Source organism: Acartia tonsa, chromosome 11 (genome assembly GCF_053477335.1).
Source record: "Acartia tonsa isolate MP-2025a chromosome 11, ASM5347733v1, whole genome shotgun sequence".
Classification (NCBI taxonomy): Eukaryota; Metazoa; Arthropoda; class Copepoda; order Calanoida; family Acartiidae; genus Acartia; species Acartia tonsa.
Genome location: NC_137270.1, coordinates 17,138,094 through 17,158,578, shown reverse-complemented (window position 1 = coordinate 17,158,578; position 20,485 = coordinate 17,138,094). Strand labels below are relative to the sequence as shown.

General features: G+C 37.4%; 1 protein-coding gene across 1 annotated transcript in view; it reads right to left on the bottom strand.

The window, feature by feature from the left end:
- The window catches only part of stan (Protocadherin-like wing polarity protein stan), a 239,360-nt gene that overhangs the window by 168,111 nt on the left and 50,764 nt on the right, over positions 1-20,485 (bottom strand). Inside the window, exons 2-3 of the mRNA XM_080176342.1 lie at positions 10,151-10,318; positions 9,113-9,635 (exon numbers count right to left, since the gene is read on the bottom strand). Coding sequence (XP_080032468.1) covers positions 9,113-9,635; positions 10,151-10,318 — 691 coding nt within the window. The remainder of the gene's footprint in view (positions 1-9,112; positions 9,636-10,150; positions 10,319-20,485) is intronic.

Sequence of the window (20,485 nt, the reverse complement as noted above, 5' to 3'; positions counted from 1 at the left end):
TGCTGCTGCCAGAGAAATGATGGTTAGGTCCCCCAGCAGTTTGAGGATCAACAACAGCAAGCACAGTATGGCTGCGCCATCTCCCCACTCGTGGATGGCTTGTCTAAATCCTGCCCAGACATCCAGGGCTGCCTCTCCTTCCTCCGCCAGTCGGTCAATGTTGTAGGACACTATCCCATGGTCTCCTGTGGCCGAACAGCTGCCTTGCTGAACGCAGGAGCCATAGGATAGGCCGGTCAGCATGGCACTCTTGTATGCTGGGAACGCCAGCAGTTGTTGCCAGTCGTTCAACTCAGCCTGCGAATACAAACCACCTGAACTGAAGTCATCTAAGGGTTCTGTCAACAACTGCTTAGGCGTATCCAGCGGGGATGGCCTCTTCTTGGGAGCAGGGGTTAACTCTATCCAGCCTTCCTCCGCGTGCACAGTCAGGGGGTAGGTGGAGGAGCAGGGAATCTTGGTGGCGTGCTCACTGTATACCTGTGTCACAGCGTCTACAAAACCTGTGGGCTCTACTGGCACTTTGTCCCAACACTCCTTGTGTTCGCGGACAACATACTTGTGCCTTTGGCCGGTCAGCTGCAGCAGGATGTCTCCCCTCAGTACCGAGAACGTGCTCCCCTGGACACGCACCGGGTGGGCCGGATCTAGTTGCTGGAGCTTCCAGCAGTTGGCCGCTACTTCTTCTGCTGCAGTGCTTTTCATGCGCGTTTCCAGGGTAAACCCAATATAACCTGCATGGATCTGTGCTTGAAGGGGAACGTCAACATCCCTGGCCGACACTCTGGGCAGCGCAGCCGCGGCTGGGTCAGCTGCCACGAACAACGCTGGATGGTTGGTGGCATGGGCCTAAGTCGCAGTTCACAATCGAGGTGGGGTTGGTCATGTTGATGAAAAACTGGGCCTGATGGTCAACCAGATATGCATCCATCACCAGGCTGGGCTGGAGGCTGCGGATCAGCCTCAAGGGGCAATCTCTTCCCAGGTGGTCCCACACGTAGGTTGCTTCCCCAGTGATGCAGGACAGCTCAGAATGGGGACACTCTAGGGTCAGGTGGTCAGACTGGGACTCCACCCGTCCATCCTCCACCACATAGGTCTCCTCCTTGACCAGCAGCCGCCGCTCCTGGAGCACTAATTCGTTGCGGTAGAGCTGGCCCTCAAAGTGGACGTCCTCCCCCTCGCAACCCACCCCCTCGGGGCTGTTGACAAGGGCGCCCACCATGTCGATGGTGAAGAACAGGGGGTGGTTCAGCTGGAACGTCAGTGGCTGGGTCTTGCCTGGCAACGTGTACACTCGGTTCCTGGCCAGGTCTCGGCACGCTTCTGGGTCTATCTTGGTTGGCCTCATGAGGGTGGGGACCGAGGTCACCTTGAGGTGACCCCATACCCCACACCTGAATGTCCACTGGGACACGGTGAGCTGACAGCTGAACCCAGTGGTTTCCCTCACCTTGACTTGCTGCAGGACGTGTACTTCATGGCCCAGGGGCACCTCCTGGTGTAGGGGCTCCGTGGCACACATCTTTTCTTTATTGTAAGACGTGACATGGGTGGGGTTGGCACAGTCCCACCCCACCAGGACGTAGCTGGTTGTAGGCCACACGGCTGCCAGCAGGAGGCCCCACAGGACCATCCACCAATGGGAGAGGCTTCCAGGTAACCATCTTCCTCGTACACGCGGCTGGGGATCTTCAGCTCTGGTCACGGCTACTTCTTGGGGCTGGACACGGTTGGGCTGCTCCTGGCTAGATACAAATTTCCATTGAGCGTTATCTGTATGCGGCCGAGGCACCCCGATACCCTCCCCAATGACAGACTGGCAAGCGACTGGCACTTGCCTGGGTGTCGGCTCCCCTAGCCCTAAGTGCTCCCTTCCCTTGTCCAAGGCATGCCCAGCGGCATGGGGCTGAAGTGCATGTGGCACAGGCTCGCCCTTACTCACTGCCCTCCCCTGCCCTAGGAACTCAGGTGCATGTGGCACAGGCAAGTCCTTATTTTCCCAAATTTCAATCTCCCCAGCCTCAGGTGCAGGGGGCACAGGCAAGGCTGGGTGTTTACAATATTTTGGATACAACACATTTAACAAATTCAACTTATCCTGATGTTGAGCAGCTGGGTTCCCTTGGCTGGCAGGGGGCTCTGGATGGCATGTAGCTGGACTCTCCCTGCAGGCTGGTGGCGCTGGCTGACTGGGGGTGACGGGTGTCACCCCTTCCTCTGGGACCGCTGGCTCGTTCCAGGACTCAGGTCTCTCGGTGGCGGCGACGGTTGTCGCCCCAGACATCAGGTTGGAGGCTGGCTCGTTCCAGGATCCAGGTATCTCGGTGGCGGCGACGGTTGTCGCCCCAGGCACCAGGTGGGAGGCGCTGGATAGCACCCCCCCATCATCCCAGGTGGCGACGCCGGGTGGCGTCCCATACATCGATGCAGAGGTGCTGGCTAGCACCTCCTGCCTCTCTCGTTCAGCGGCTGCCAGGGCCTCCCCATACACCGTCTCAGGGACGCTGGGCAGCGCCCCTCCACTCTTGCTGGGTAGGCTCAGTCGGGCAGGTTCCATCATGTTGAGGCTGAAAGGCTGGGGCCTCAGCACCTCTGGCTCGGCTATGTTGTTGGGCTGTATCAGCTCTGGCCCCAGATGGTTAAGACTGAAGCCTAGGCCAACCCGGTTGGGTTCAGCCGCGCCGCCCAGTACGTTGATCCTAGCTGGGACAGTCCCAAACTGCGGCATCCCATCGGCTCGGTCCGCAGCTCTGGGGGCGGCTGCTTGCTGTGGTGGTGCTGGGGGCGCGCTCCCTTCCATATGGGCCACTCTGCTGGGCTTCCCTGGAGGGGCACCCTTGTCGGCGGTGCGCCTGCGGCTGGCTACCTGGGCCCAGTCGGCTCTACAATCGGCCGCCGTGTGACCGTCATAGTGGCAACGCTCACACTTGGCAGAACGGTCACGGCGTGGCTGGGTGCGTCTCTCCTCTAGGCTAACTTCCACAGGCGTTGGGCAGTCTCGAGCTCGGTGGCCTCTCCCCTGGCAGCGGTAGCAGCGGCCTGGAACCTTGTCATCTGGAGCGACCTTCCCCATCTGGTGGAGACCCGGAGCCAAGGAGCCAATCTCCATTGGCTCTGACTCGTCATATTGGGGCAACTGGATGCAGGCAGATCCAGTCAGCCCGTCGGTCGAGTCCACTAAGCACACACCTTCCTTCAGCTGCTTAGTAACCATGGTCACGGTGAACATGGCCTTACGAGTGTACTCAGGTACACTCGTAATTTCATGGTTCATCATGAGGCGTTTTACGTTGGTGTTACGAATTCCACGATTTAATTCGTCCACCAACAACTCAAGATCCTCATGGTTGTAGGCGTCCCTATACAAGGCGCACTTAGTTGATATGTACGCTTGTATAGGTTCTGTCGAGTGTTGCTTGTAATCCCTAAACGCTTGTTTAAACGTTTGGGATTCAAAAGCAGGGCGAAATAGCAACTCACACTCGGTCTTGACCTGTTCGTAGGTCAAGGCTTGGCCTGCCTCGCCAAACAGATGGGACGCCATTTCCGCCGCTTGCCCTACCAGTGACAGTAGTAGGGCGTTGCGGCGGTTGAGGGAATCATGAGGTGGGACGCGGTAAGCCGCCCATGACATCTCAAGTCTGCGGATATGTGCCGACCAGGATTGTTTGGGCGGCCCTCTAAACTCCGGCAGATTGCTCAGCATCAGCTTGCGGTACTCGGCTGGGGCCGGCTGAGGGTCATCCTGGAGCCATCCTGGGGCTTGGTCACCTCCTGGGGCTTGATGCTGGTCCATTGGGTCAACGGTGAAACGGCGGGCACAAAGTTATACAGTACTAAAATTGAATGGTTTGTCACTTGAGGCTTCCTAGCCTAACAGCCAACACTGTTTGTATCACTAGGTTGGGCGTTTAGTTACAAAGATATAACTTAGCTGTACTTATCACTAGTTAGGTGTTGAGGTTATAGGGTAGGCTGGTAGAGGTAGATAGATGTTGAGGGTCTGAACTGCTGTCAGGAACTGATTGGGTTTTCCCTTATCACACTAGAGCTAGAAGGAAAGAAACTTGCAATTCTTTATTTGCGAAAAATACCCCTGTTAAATGCTATGGAGTAGCTCCGCTCTGGTGTGAGTGTGTGTGTGTGTGTGTGTGTGTGTGTGCGTGGAATCTCCTGTCCTTGTAACGCGCGTTCGCGCCGTCAAATCCGCGCACACGGGGAAAACGCGCTCTCACCCCTCAACTCGCTCTCTCATTGGTCCGCTTCGTCCGTTGGATTTATGATATTTTCCGCACTCTGTTGCGCTACCCGTGAATGGCGCTCTGTGTATCCGATCGCTAGCTCCACACTACAGACGGACTTAGTCTAGTGTGGGTAGGAAGGGGGAAGCGCGTGAGGGGACGGGGGTAACTCCGTCCGTTCCCCCTGTGAGGGAGGGGGGTAACTGTGTGCTGGTGTAATAGGGCCTTTTCTTCTTAATCTTAGGCTTATCTATTATATCACCCTGATTGTATTTGCCTTCAATGGAGAGGGGCCCCTCCCCTTCCCTTGGAATAAGGGGTGTATTGTTGTTGTGCTGTGGGCTTGAGATTGTTTTGATTATATTACATCTAGCTTCTATTTTTGTCCTTATCACAATTGCATAACAGATTTGTTTACCAACTCTGTTCTATTTTTAGCTGTTATCACAATACACAGTAATCCAAGCCTGTTCTATTCTTAGATTTATCACAACACAACAATTTGTTTGCCAAGCTTTGCTCATAAATCTATTGTTTGGCCATCACACTAGGGTGGTAATCCCTGCAAATGTGATATAATATCTGTTTTCTAGATGGGTGGCTGCGTTGTAGCTTCTCAGGATACTCGGGGTTGACGTAGTTTTTCTCTGTTCTGGTGCACTACACTCGTATGTTAGCTCGCAGCTTGCAGCTATGTGGCATGTTTCAGCCTATCGGCGGCAGGGAATGTCCCGTCCTGCTAGCGCCGCTGATCCAAATCCGGCTGATGGCGGCAGGGAATGTCCCGTCCTGCTAGCGCCACTGGTTCGGATCCTGCTATTTCTTGCAGTAAAGTTGGCCTATTTTCAGCCGTTTACACTTATTTGGCTTGTTTCAGCCGGTCCGCAGGCCTGTTTCAGCCCTTTTGGCGCTCAATTCTCCGTTAGATATCAGCGCTGCTCGCGGTTATTCGTCAGATTTCGCTGTCTCGCTTCCACAACTGCCGGATGCAGAGTTAAACTTTGCTGTCCAGGGTGGGTAATTCAGGTTGCTTGCGTCAGTTTTGCCAGATTCACTGCTGGGAGTACCTTAGCCTCAGATGCGTGTCTGCTCTACACTTGTGGTTCGCTGTAATCTCACACAGCTGTCACCAAAGTTGTGGTATCCGCCGAGGATAAATGGCAGACACCGAAGTTCAATTAGATTACGGCAGTGTGACAGACGTGGACACCTTACTATAGAGAAGCTACGCTTCTCTAGCTTTCACTAGATAATGATCAACATCTATTTTCAGTTGTCACTTTATTGAAGGGTTAAGAGATACTGGAGCTATATACAACAAACAATAATTACATGGATAGGAATAAATAATCATAACATAAAAGCATAAATAATACATATACAATGGTCAGTTTGGGCAATAATGATTCCCCCATCCCTGGAAAGGGTGGGGGAGAATTAAGAATACAGTTAACCATAATAAACATGACAGATTCAATCATTAATTCTAAGCGTAGGGAGGGGGTCACTAGACCCCTTCCCCAGGACTCGGGGGAGGGCCATTGACCCTCCACCGAACCCCAGATCAGGGGTGCCATAGACATGGCTCACGGTTGCCGAATACCACAATAGGATTAAAAATTATAAAAAAGCTTTGCCTTTAAACAGCAACTTGTAACATTTTTAAGATAAACAATTTTGTCATAAATATGACAACTTTACATACTCAAAAGTATGAGCAAACTATTTGCTTTAGAACTTCAAATATCTGGTATTGCTTTTCTTATGAAATTACTTTAAATTTGAGATTTGGTTTAAATTTCATTTAAAGTCAATGTTAGAAATAAATAATTTAGTAAAAAAACATGATTCAATGGAAACAATAGATTTATAATTCTAGATGTATACTCAAAAATTCTTCTTTGCAGACAGAAATATTTTACCCATCCTGTCTAACCTGACCTTAGTAGAGGAGCATTGCCTAATGCCCAAACGTATGCACCTATAGCTGTATAATTATGTTCCTTTATTCTTTAACATTTTTAGCTGCAACCAAAAAAGTATTTTTTAATACTTCCAGATGCTTCAATTCAATACAAGAGACTGATTTGTTTTAAACTTCCAATATTTCCAATTTTTTCTCCAAATAAACTAATTTTTGGATGCAGCAATAACAAATTAAGTAGATTAAATAGTAGCTGTGCTACATAATAGGTGCAATGTCCTATCTAAATTGTGTCATTACAGTGCAGAGCATAGCCCTTAAAACAAACATTTTCATGTGTTATGTGGGTAAATAAATGTATACATAAATATACCCATGTATACACCACTTTAGTTAATGGAGGTAAAGATTGGGTTAATTATTTTTTTTAGATCAATTAAAGATCAAACCAGCCTTAGCATTTTTTTCAGTGAAAATAAGATAAAAGGCTATGATTTACTGAATTTGCTGTTCATGTAGAAATTGATATTTTTGGATGCTTAAATTAAGGTTCTCAGTCTGTTTATATTGAAATTTTGTAAAGGTGTGCAATAATGACTTTAACTTGCAGTGTGTAGTGTGCATGCACCTTGCAAACACACACACACACACATACACACACAAACACACACACACACACACACACACACACACACACACACATGCAATACTCATGTAATAATTCTAAACACACTGCAAACTTCCGCCATTGTAATAACAGAGATGTCAACTTTTTTAATTTGTCCAATTTTATTTTTTAAGATTAGGTATCATTTTTTGCAATTCTTTAATTTATCAAAATCATATCTAGAACTAGTGGCTACGCCCCTAGAGGCTTCTAGGGACACTTGATGTGCGAGGGTGATTGTTTTCTAGGGGCGATTTCTCTTGGGAGGATGGTTGTACCCTCCCCCAAAATAGTTATAAACCTTTCGAGGACCTTTTAGAAACCACCCAGTAAAGGAGAACCATATCGGTTCAGCAGTTAGCGAGATCCTTATGTACAGACAGGCAGAGATCTTGTTACTTTTATATAAAGTTTTAAAGGTTTAAGTTTATTATTTTAAAAAATATGATAAATAATTGATATGATATGATAAATAATAATGAAAGTTGGGAACCCTGTGTAAAGAGTGAATTAACCTTCTTAAAGTTGTTAAAAACAAGGACCTCTACCTTTGGTAAGTTTCTTTGTGTAAAACTTCAAACAAAGTCCACTCTTAAAACTTTTTGCGGTAAATTTGAAAACATTCTAATAAATTAAAATTTCAAGACATAACATAATAATCATTTTAGGTTCATAGGCTTAGACATACCATCTACAGACAAAGCAATATATAAATATATTGTTTATTAGACTAATATCAAATCAATTCATCAAATATTCTAAATCTTTTCTTGCTTTGTGATTTAAACACCAAATAAAAATATCACTACCAACATACATCACCCAAAAAAAGTAAGAGCAAAACTGAAAGATTTATTTTGGCATAACACTGTAATAACTCTGCTATATAAAGCATCACCTAAAAAGTGGATTTCCACGTATTACCGACTTTATCTCGCTATGAGAAAGTAACACTAGTATAACTCTTGCTATTTTTAAGCACCATCCAAGAAAGTAGATTCCCACGCCTTCCTGACTATATCTTGATACGCTATACCATGTAGACTTTACACCATAGAAAATTGATGTTAGAATTAACATCCTTAATATTAGTGAATTTTGTTTACTAAAAAAATAATTGGTTTTTCGTCATAAAGTATATGATAAAGTAGTCATTACTTACTTTAATATCATGCTATAATAAAAACTAATAATTTTGTCCTTAACATTAAGCATTATATTTTTATCAACATTATCATAATTTTCCATAATGATATGTCTAATGTTTTGTCTAAATTCAATTTTCTATGATTATATTGTATCCATATAAGTAAAGAAGGAAATGGGTGTTTTTAAAAATCATCAAATTTTTTACATTAATAAAAATTCTAAAAACTTCAAATGCTATGTACCAAAAATAGATCCAATAAACAAATTTAAGATTGTCTCGGCTCCTATAAAATATAGAAGTCAGATTTTTTGTGCGTTGACTAACTAGGCCATAGAGCAAATTTAAGTTGTTAAAATTTGCTATTTTTTATCTGCTGAATCGTAGGAACATATTGAAGGGAAACCGCAAAGTTTTACAAACTAACCGAGGAAATTAAGATTCTATTCTTAGATATAATTCTGAATTAGTTAGAATATGAAAAAAGCGGGCTACGTTTGACTATAATTAAAATTACAAGTGGTATTTTTATGATTTTTATCTGTTATTATTGTATCAGAGAAGCTAAGGACATTGAACAGAAAATTGTACATGTTCTCTTATTCGTTAGTTTAAAACTTTGGGCACTTAGGAGAAGTACTGATTGGTTGATTCAAACTAGCAGCATCTAAACTTTTCAACCAACAATTATTATCTACTCAAGGGGGGATCATTATTGAGAGTGTGTATCAATTAATCTCCATTGATTTATCCCTTGAAATCTCTGAATTGTGCTTGGATCTTAGTCATAAAGTAGCTTTGATACCTACTAAAAACATACAACTTTACTTGTACAAAGTTTAAAATAAAACAAAGAAAATTAAAATACCTGTCTACTCTAGAAATTGTGGTTAATTTCTAAATTAAAAGTCATGAATTTACATATTTTAAATGAAAGTTTTTATTGTTTATGAATTTCAATTTCGAGTTATTTCCGTTTGAAGTTGAAATTTCAAGTAACGCAGCTACTAAATAAGAAGATTGTTTTTCCTTGTTTGCTTGAAATTAATATGCTTTAGAGACAGTTTCGAGATCTTATGAGACAGTGAAACATTTTACTACACAGATATCTTGCAATCTAAATAATTTACCTTTACGTTGACGACATACAGAGGACGTTGGAAAAATGGCGGTTTCAGTGACAGAGCACGTCTGACCCTAGAGCGCGCGTGTGTGCGCGCTTCCCGGTCATCTTGCAGCATGTGATACACCAGCGGGTTCACAATCTTCTCGCCGCTGAGCAGAGTGCAGGTCATCTCATACTCAACCTCCAGCTTTCCGGCCAGGTAGCAGCGCGATTTATCCACGCCGGTCCGCCGAATTTGGCAGTTTTGACCAATAGCGGCCGGGAAGGTGACGTGTTGCTTGTACTCACGCTGACACCATTCAGTCCGGTTGCTGGCGCATACCAGCGCGTAGTACTTCAACGTACGGCCGTCCAACGGGGAGTAAGAAGTGATGGTGTCAGATTTTTGGATGTCCTTTGTACTGGTTGGCTTGACTAGATTTGAGTTACAGCTAGAGTTAGTGAGGTGTATGGGATAGGTTAGGTAGACTGGGCCCCCGCAGGTTGGGTTGGTACTCCAGGCGCTTACTGCTAGCTTCGTTGGTATCCTAAAACAATAAATCAAATTAGCATTTTTTAAAATCTTTTGGGAAATTTTTATTTGTATCCCTCTGAAAATCTGATATTGCCTGTAGTGGAAATTTTTCATTATTTAATCTACAGACCTTCTTTCTCCCTAAAAGGTTAAGGCTAAAATGAATAAATAGTAAATGATTGCATGATTAAATTTTGACATATTTTTAAACATTTTAGACAAAGATAGAGGAATATATAATTACTTGGTACTAAGGGAAAACTATTTTTCAGACTGGCTCAATGAGGTGATTTTTTAATGTTCTTGTGCAAAAAGCATACCATCATTGTAATAAATAAAAATGGTACTTAAAATAATGAAGAAAAAAAATATTATATGATATGATAATAACTATTGGCTTTCAAATCTAATAGAAGATACATAATTTTGTCATAAAATTCTATTTAAGAAAAAATATATTAGAAGAGTAAAGAGTATGACATTATAAGCTTTATAGAACACTTTTTTTAGAGTTTTATAATATCCTACCTATCACAAGATAATTTCTCTGACTGCACAAAAAGTTCTCCATTTGGTTGGAGGGTGTACAGGTCTGTGTCAGGATCCAGGTGGCCGCTGGCAGGTTCTGACAGCCGGCTGTTCAACTCATACCTCCAACTCGAGGACTCGAGCCCGATACTTGCTCGTTCAACAACACTGAAAGAAATATAAAGTTAGTTTAGTTAAATAGTATAAATTTGTTATATTGGGCCTTTCACACAAAATAGACCGTTGAGCACTGACAAGGCATCCCCTCCCCCCTTAGTTTTGAAATAAATTGAAAATAAGGGAGTTTATTAATTTAATTCAGGTTGGTTAAGGTTATATTTAGTACTATGTAGCCCCGTAGGATTAAGTAATTACACCTTCACCCGGCCCTCCCATCTTTGTGCATCCCTCACTGTTTATTTACTGTGTTACACTTAATTGTTCTTTTTTGTGTCAATTATTGAAAGCATTACACTTATACAGAAGTAAATGACTCTAGGAATCTCTATTGTACATGTCCCAATGACACTTTCGAACTTTTAACAATATATTTGGAAAAACTTATGTTTTCGACAGCTCATAGATAAATGCACTTTAAAATGCTAGTTCCTTAATCATTTCAAATTACAGAATAACATTTTAGTCACAGCCCTACTATAGCATGATATAGAACTGTGACACGCAGAGAATGTTAACCCTGAAACTACCCTCTTGTAAAAATATTTTGGATGTTTGTCGTGTCCAATAACTAGTTGCATAGTTTCAAACGGAAAGGTAATTGCATAAAAAATGCCTACTTAAAAAAAGCAGCTTATAGAGCCCACAAAAATTAAATCATACTGGCCAACCATTGGTCAATCAAAATGCATTTTGACTATCATTGGTCTTTTGTATTCTATGACGTCATTATTATGTACACTATAAGCTGCTTCGCTTTAAAAATATCATTTTTTATTTAGTAATTGTCTACAATTTTATTTGTTCTTACTATATAACTTTTAACTGTTTCAGTAGCAAACTACTGTATAATATGGATATGTCCTTACGTTTGTCTGTCGTCAGTATCTCACAAATTTCATGGAATTTTTTTATAGTTTATTTCATTTTATTAATTTTCTATATTTTATAAATTTTCTATTTTTTCTGTTTAACAATTTAATATTATTTTTCATATAAAAATTTCCTGCAATATTTTTTTTCTCAATATTTATTAATTTCAATATAATATCATCTTTAATGTATAAGATAAAAGAATGGAATTTATCCTTTTTTATTCAACAGAATATTAAACTTTTGATATTGCTTTTCAGCAAAAATGAAAACAAGGATGACAACATTCATGAGTAGCAAAGCACTGCACAGATTCAAAATTAAAGCAAATCTATATAAAATTACAATCTCCTTTTTAAAAAATACATTTTAAAATACCGTACACACACTTAGTCCTCAAAGTTTTATAATACTGTTTCCCTATTCGTTGGCTTCCAAATTTTGGGGGCTTTAATTGAAATTTGATTGGTTGGTGCATAAATTTGGGTGTCCACACGCTTCAACCGCTAATTTTAATCTAAAGAATGGGTTATTTTGTGTATCATGATTAGGGATTCACATTATTTTGTCGGTCATTGTCTTATCCCTATAGATTCCTTATCAAAGCTACATGGTGGATGTCAATTGGTCAGAAAAAAATTTGACAAAAATCAGAAGTATCATTGATAGCAGCCGAGTAAATAGCAAAAAAAAAACGAATATGCTAGCCAAATAAATAACGACATACTGACAAACTACCTAAAAATGTAGAAAAGCTCCACTTGCATAAATAGTTCAATTTTGCGTAGAATATAATATTGGCAAAGAAGTCTATATTTTGCACAAAGATTAAAAAGTACCGCAGCTGTGGTTTAAAACATAATTTTAGGTTTTTTTAAGCATTTCCGTTTATCTATAATCAGGTAATGTATTTTAACGTCAGACCAAACGTCTTCAAAATTTACGTAATATGTTCATTATTTTATGGATTTTAATAATATACATAAATACTAAAGTTAAAAGATTTATAGTTTTCTAAAAAAAATCGCTTGTTATTGCAGCGCTACTGAAAAACCTGATCATACTTATATACCACAATAAATTTAAAATGGTCTTATTTTAATCTTAAAAGATAACATTTAAACGCTGATTTACTTTTCAAAGCGATGCAACATTTTTGGAAAGATTTACTTTTCAATAAATGAATTTTAATCTGACGCAAATCTGATTTCAAGTTTTCAGCTTGGATTAAGGGATACGACAATAAAAGATAAATCAATTCTACCCTACAATTAATGATTGGGAATAGATGGGGTGTTGATTAGTTTAATCTCCTATATCATCTCCATTCCTGAAATTTGTAAAGATAAAAGTTGTTATTAGTTGTTCTTTACTTTTCGTCCAACATACCCTTTGACTTCACTTGAATCTTACACCAGATTATCATGTGATTTAAACAAGTGATACATGTAGCTGTATAAAATAACGTCACCCCCCTTTACCCCTCCCCTTCCTCCTACTAGATGAACGAACTGAACAATAAATGAAGTTCATGTAAGCAACCTAGATTTACGACAATTTTCCCCCTGTAATAATATCCACGTATATCCCATATCCATTCCCTTTATATCCTTTTAACAGAAAAAAATGGCAATTTAATGTTTACTCCTGTTGGGATTAAACGATTTGGTAAAACATTAAATTTTATGGCTATTAAAGTTTACAATTTAATAAAATAAAACTTAATTTCATATTTTATTACAGATTTAAAATTTTCAGGTAAAAAATCAATTAAACTTAACAAAAACAAATTCGATTCGAAATCATTGATTCGCTATGATTAGTGTAATGGTTCAAAATCTAAACTTATTCTTATTGATTGTAGGGATGGGTAGGATATAACAATAGATGATTAATTCCCTTTCCCTCGAATAAAATTCCGCAATATTAGTAGCTGGTTAATATTTAGGGAAATGAATTGTTTTAGATTAATTTAACCCTACATTGTCCTCTCCCTCCCTGTGCATGATTTAAAATCAATTGAAGATCCTTTTATACCAAACTAATTCCAATTTTCATTTTCAATACACAATACACGTATTAGATTGCATTAAAAATAGCTAAAAATTTTAAGTATAGTGTAGCTACTCTAAACTAAGGGCATTTCTTACCGTCTTTGTTGGCGGACTTTAGATATTAACAAAGAATATAACTTAACCTAAGTGGCTACCTAGTATCCAATATCACCTAACCAAACCAACAAAAAAATTATTTACATTTTGAATAAACGTCTATTTATTTGATTGTTAGGATTAATAAAACATTACACTTGGGTGTTAAATAATATAAGTAGTTTTGTATGTGATTTATTTTAATGGATTTATAATTACTTGGATATCACACCACATTATCCGGTACTCTGGTCAATTTAACATGTAGATGGCTAAAATAACAATCCATCCCCTACCCTCCAACTGGACGAACAAACTGACCAATAAATGACGTCCATATTAGCAAGCTAGATTGACGACAATTTTTCCCCTGTCATAATATCCACGTATATTCTATATCCATTTTTATTTCGAATGGGACAAATATATCCATAAGTAGCGAAGCAATAATAACCTAACATCAATTATTGTAAAAGAAATAACATTGGAGTTCAGTTACAGTCTAACTAAGTATATTTTTCATGGCTTAAATATTCTTCTAAAAAAAATTACACCAAAAACTAACTTCTTCAGTTCAATTGAAGTTAAATTAATCCTTTGGTATCTGTGACATTTTTCATTTGAAATTTATCGTAAACGAAAATTTTCAGGGCAATTTAAAGAAATTTTTTTTTTGTAGGAAGTCTAAATTATTGGCGGAAGTAACAAAACCTAATTTCAACATAATTCAAAAGGACATCATTTTTAAAAGCGAAGCTTTTCTATAATTAGGGTCGGTCCGTCCGTCCGTCCGTACGTACGTCCGTACGTCCGTAACGGATAGCTTTTTTTGTTAATTTAGGCATGTTAGAATTGTCCTATCGATTTCAAATTTTGCATGGTGATTCCTTTAGCAGTTAGGTACGATTTAGAAAGCGTAGCAACTCTATAATCATTACCAAAATGTCCGTACGTCCATTTTAAACATGATGATTTTTTTTACTTTTTAACATCAAATTTTTATGTGATCTAATTATCCGATTAATCTGATTTTTTGTATATTGATTCCTGGGACAACAAAGTATAATGTAATAAACGAAGCAACTCTATAATCAAGTCCTAAAAATGTAAGTATGTCCATAAACATTATCCTATATCAAGCAGTTTTTTAACAAATTTACTCACAATTTTGCTTTGACTTTTATACATTTATATTAGGATTATTCAGTTCTGAAACTATACAAGTGTTAACGTCCGTTTGTCCTACCGTTTCAGTGCTTCGCTTTTATGGATGTTGTTTATCCTATAACTATTAATCCGTAAGTCGACTAAATATATTTTCTAGTTTTTTGGAAATATTACGAAAAATATATCACTTTGAAAGTCAATATCTTGCAGAATAAATCTCAATACAAAATGTCTAAAGAGATAAATTGACTTGGACTTAATTTGACAAATTACAAATTTTTAGCAGGGAGGGAGAGGACATTATCAATGAAAGCGCCCCCCCCCCCCCCTCTCCCAATGACATGATTTTTAAAGATATATAACATCTACTTCCCAACGGCTTATAGTGTCTTATGATCAACTGCCGAGCCCTGCAATATACTGTGTTAAATAGCAATAATTCACCAAAAATATTTCCAATTTTCTATCTTACTAAAACAATAATTTATGATAAAATTTTTGGATTCAGGAATAGGAGAGGGGACAACAAGCTAATTTTTCATGGGTGAAATTAGGTTTTTAGTAGCTGTTAAATAATAACAAGGATGACAACATCCATAAGTAGCGAAGCTCAAAAATTTATGGATGGATATCCAGAAAAAAATAATCTTATTGCAGTTTCATAAAAAAACATTAAACTAAAAAATCACGAACCTTTAAGATTTATAACGTGAAAATCTAGGAATCGATCTAGCACCTCAGCAAATTAGCAAATCATAATGAAATTTTGTGGGGATAAGTAAATTATGAGCTTATTTAATCCCTAAAAATATCAGCCGTCTATCTCAGATAGGATTAAAGAAAATCATAAAAATCTAAAACTCTAGGAATCGTACTAGCACCCCAACAAATAAGCAAATCTCGATAAAACTTAATAAAAGTATGCAGAATATGAAAGTATTCAATCCCTGAAAATTTCAGCCGTCTATGTTGAATAGGAGCTTAGAAAATCATGAAAACTTAAAAATGTAGGAATCGATCTAGCACCTCTACCAACTGATGAATCTCAATGAAACTTGGTAAAAGTATGAAAACTGTTAACATAGTTAATCCCTAAAAATTTCTCCTGTCTATATTTTATAGGAGCCGAGAAAATCACGTTTCCCCCTTTCTGTCTCAGACGGACATTTTGAATTATAGAGTAGTTTCGCTACTAATAATAAGATTAAACTAATCATAATTTTCCCTTTCCTATCTATATACATCGGGTTGTCTAATGTCATTGAACTTGTAATGTATATTAAAATGAATAAAACCTAAAATTCGTATGAAACCTTTACATGACCTTTCATATAAGATGATTGGATTCTATATTTCTCTCTCTCACCCAACCTATAATTTAGCCCTATTATCGAGAAAGCCATGCCATTTCAGTTATCAAACGGAAATAGGTTTTGTATTTATCCAAAGAATAGATTATTTTTTTTAGCAGCGCAGCTCTCTATAATATGACTACGTACTATTTCCAACCGTTTTACAGACGTACACCTTTTTTCATGGCAAACAAAATTACCTCCTCTGCTGATAAAAAAAAATATATTTGTTAAAAAAGTTTGGATACTGCTAGTTTGAACCAACCCACCAAGGTTTTATAAAAGTCCTCAAAGTATTTGGCTAACAAAAAAGATGTATAATTCAAAAAAAAACTTTGAATGCCAGTATTATTTACTGCTCTGCAATATCCTCTACCTCCTTGGTTTTGGCCACGGCTTGACAGGCCGAAAATTTGATAAAGGCTGCGGCCGCCGATTTCTAGACAACGTTATTTCATACCACAATGATGAAAGAAAGTTGAAAGTATGTATAAGTAGATAATAAATTGTAATTATAAGAATTGAAGTTTGTAGATAATAAAAATGTACATTCTGCTGTGTCATATAAAGGGTTGCTTTATTAAAGACGTTGCTTAGAAATAATCAGGCTTATTTTATAAAAAGTTGGAAATTAACTGCATTTTCAAAAAGACAACTGTTGATAATATAATGATGTTAAATAAAATTACCCCTCCTGGAAAATTAAAATTATGAATTGAAAAGTTTAAACTAATAAATTCAATAGATATATACTTATTTTAATTATTTGTAGGTATTGTCAAGAAATTGATCAGTTTTATCACCTTTGATATGAACTCCTTGTGTAGATATTTCTGTAATTTGTATTCAATGCTTTTTCTTCTTTTCTTTTGTCATTCCAAACTTTTTGCATCCCCCCCCCCTCTCCTCCTTTCACCACCGTTTGTTGTCTTGTTAAGCTCATTTTTTGCATTTTTCATCCTCACCCCTCTTGATCATTATATATACACACCTCCCCCATTTTTAGTAGCGAAGCTACTCTATAATTCACAATGTCCGTCCGTCCGTCCGTCCGTAATTAATGAATTGGGGGGAAACGTGATTTTCTCGGCTCCTATAAAAGATAGAGAGCTGAAATTTTTAGACAACATTCCCATCATTAAGGAGCACAATTAACTATAAAACATCAATGGCGGTCGGACTGCTTTATAGCAGGTTTTAGGCTATTTTTTATATTTTCCAAATTTTCCCCATATCTTTGGTGTTTATGGTCCGATTTTCAAAATTTTTTCAGTTAAAGATATCAAAATTAAATTTCCCGTCATTTGAAGAAAAGAACAATGACGGTCAGACTGCCTTTTTGCAGGTTTTTGGCTATTTTTATATTTTTCACATTTTTCTCCATATCTTTGGTTTTTATGGTCCGATTTTCGAAATTTTTTCAGTTAAAGATATCAAAGTTAAATTTCCTGTCGTTTGAAGAAAACAACAATGACAATCAGACTGCATTTTTGCAGGTTTTTGGCTATTTTTATATTTTTCACATTTTTACCCATATCTTTGGTGTTTATGGTTCAATTTTCATAAATTTTTCAGTTAAAGATATTAAAATTAAATTTCTGGCTTTTTATGAAAAGAAACAATGGCGGCCAAACTGCCTTTTAGCAGGTTTTTGGCTATTTTTATATGTTGATATATTTCCCCATATCTTTGGCATTTTTGGTCCAATTTTAAAACTTTTTTGCATTAACAGTTTCAAAATATTTTTTCCCATTGTTATGTGCATCTAGTATGTAATTTACTTTAACCATCTTCATCATACAAAATAAAACAAGGTTTCATGTTTATTTTCTCCAATAAATCTATTATTGATTTTAAATCTACTTCTACGTATTCCCATCCACAATTTTTGTGCTTCGCTACTTATGGATGTTGTCATCCTTGTTTTCTATTATATGGTGCTTATGCAAAACAGCGAATATTTTTTTTCAAAAAATTAAATGAAAAAAATTACAAAGCTATTACTTTGTGTTTATTTATTTCGTAATATACACTTTCATATGTTGAACAAAAATATTTTTAACAACGAGATAGAGAAAGATAGTTTGAAGGAAACAAATTTTAAAAAGGAAACTTTTTATAATACTTTACCATATCGTAATAGGAATCTTACACCCTGTTTGAAATCATTAGTAAGATTTAAACTGCCAAAACATACGCTGTTATTACGTATGGTTAAAAACTAAATGTAAAAAATCAGTGCTTTTAGAAACGTTATTTTCAAAAATGCAAAAATCTGTTAGTTTGTAAAACTCCTCTATTATATCTGTGTATGTATGAGTGAAGAAATCCTTTAAAGTCACTTGTCAGAACCTATTATAAACCTTTCTAAAGATACTTTAAATTCATACAGAACTTCTTTTATTATGCTTTCCTGTCTTTTTTAAAGAAGCGAAGCTTCTCTACAATGGGATGGAAAGGGATGGGATAAAGGTGTGGGGGGGGGGAACGTTATTTTAGCCAGCTGTGAGTAACACTTAATTAGAGCTCATGAAAATCTGGTTCCTAATAAGATTTAAAAATTTTTTTTAATGTTGTTATATTTGTAATTTTTTTCAGGCATGAATTTATACAATTTTTACATTTATAGAACTATTTTCTAAAAGATCAACTGAAGTTTAAAAACAAACTATAGTGGAGATTCGTCTTGTAAAATGTTTAAAACTTCTGGAATTGAAAAGGGCTCTTCTGAGAATGTATACAAATAAACCTTTAAATCCTACATAAAAATTTGTGGAATGTTTTGTTAAGATTTACAAGAAATGAATGTCAACAAACTGAAAGGATAGGACAATGGAGGATTAATAAATCTCCCCCAAATTATGATAATCAAAATTTTTCCTTTGGCAGCAGTGACCTGAATTAGGGGATTGTAGGGGGTGTCTACACCACCCCTTAACCTGACTATTCCTTTTTTATTACCCCCTCCTAATAGTTTTTCACGTCCTTTAAGGTAGAATAAAACTTTATGAGATAATATTATTTTTTAGTTAATTTTAAGCTAACAAATGGCAGAATGTGTTTAACAGTTTTTAGGGGAAGCATCATGCAAACTGTAAGGGCGTATCTAGCTAATATACTTTAAGGAACAAACATCAGAATTGTGTTTGTTTAAAGGGCGTGCAATTTAAAAGTTTCTAAACAAAAATATCAAATAAATTTAAACTTTAATGAACACACAATTAAATCTTTTCTTATCGTTTTTTTAAAACAGTAAACTGTTATAGGTACTGTAGGAGAAATTAAATCTTTAAAATTATTTTAGTATAAACAAAGATAATAACATTTATATATTTAACTTTCTTAGATGCTTTAAACTGTATAAATTTAAAGATTAAGATGAGAAACTTCATGAAATGACATTTCAGAAAATATAATTCATAATTACAGCACAACTCTCATGAATTAAAGAGTTGATATTCTTATATAAAAGTAACATGATGTCTGCCTGTGTCTGTCTGTAAAGCTTCTCAAAGGTCCTCAGAAGTTTTATAACTATTTGGGATGAGGGTACTTCCACCCTCCCAAGAGAAATCACCCTTAAAAAAAATATTAAACCCCATCCACCTCCCCCCCCCCTCCAAAAAAATGTTGATTACTTTTTCTTTTTAATACTTGAATTGAAAATGGATGGCTTTGGACTTCAAGTGCCCCTAAAGGCCGCTAGTTCTAAATAATTGATGTTTTCTCTTTATTTTTGGTTATTTTAATTATTGCCAACTCTCTGATTACGACAGAAGTTACGGCCTAATCATGAAACTGCTCAAGTCTGAAAAATGCCTGGGAAACAAAATAGCAATTAAAAAGTTAACGGATTTTTTATCTCCTCGTTTTGTGGATTTTTCTTTTGGAGTAAAGCTAATCTTTAACCACTTTTACCTTGTTTAAAATAATTCAAAAGTACAATTATTTTTACAAGAAGAGTTAATCAAATACAACATATTTATTTTTATTGAAAAGGAAAATATTATACAGTAAAGAAATAAAAATTTCTAATTTATATCCAGTAATACATTTATTACTTTCTAAAATGTGTCAACAAATATACAGTGTCTTAACTTTTATATGGATAAAATGTTTCTTGTTTTGCAGTACGTGTTTAATTTTATATTTACCTAGGAAATAATTTCTCATTTTCTAGAAAAAAATGACATTTTTTGGGAAAAATTATAATTTAACAAGAATTATTATTTCGTCAAAATGGTAAATATTTTTTATGATGGTTGAATGACTTGTCAAATTATATTTAGTAATTTATCAGTCGGGTTTCCTTTATAAAAAAAAGTTAAATTTGTACATATTGTTATTTCAAAAAATGGATTTGTCAAATCATGTTTATTTATATTTTTGTAAACTTTTGGTTTAAGATAAATCTATCTGTTCATTGTAGCCGCTCAGTTCGGATGTGGATTGTTGAAATTGGGCGGTCCGGATGCGGATCAAACCCCTATCATATTCGTTAGATGTAGCTACATGTTATCCAAAACTATTGTGGCTTGGCTATGGACTGTTGTTTTATGTTCTGTATCTGGCTTATCGTGGCTGTGGCTGCCAGTCACTGACTTAAGAAAATAAGT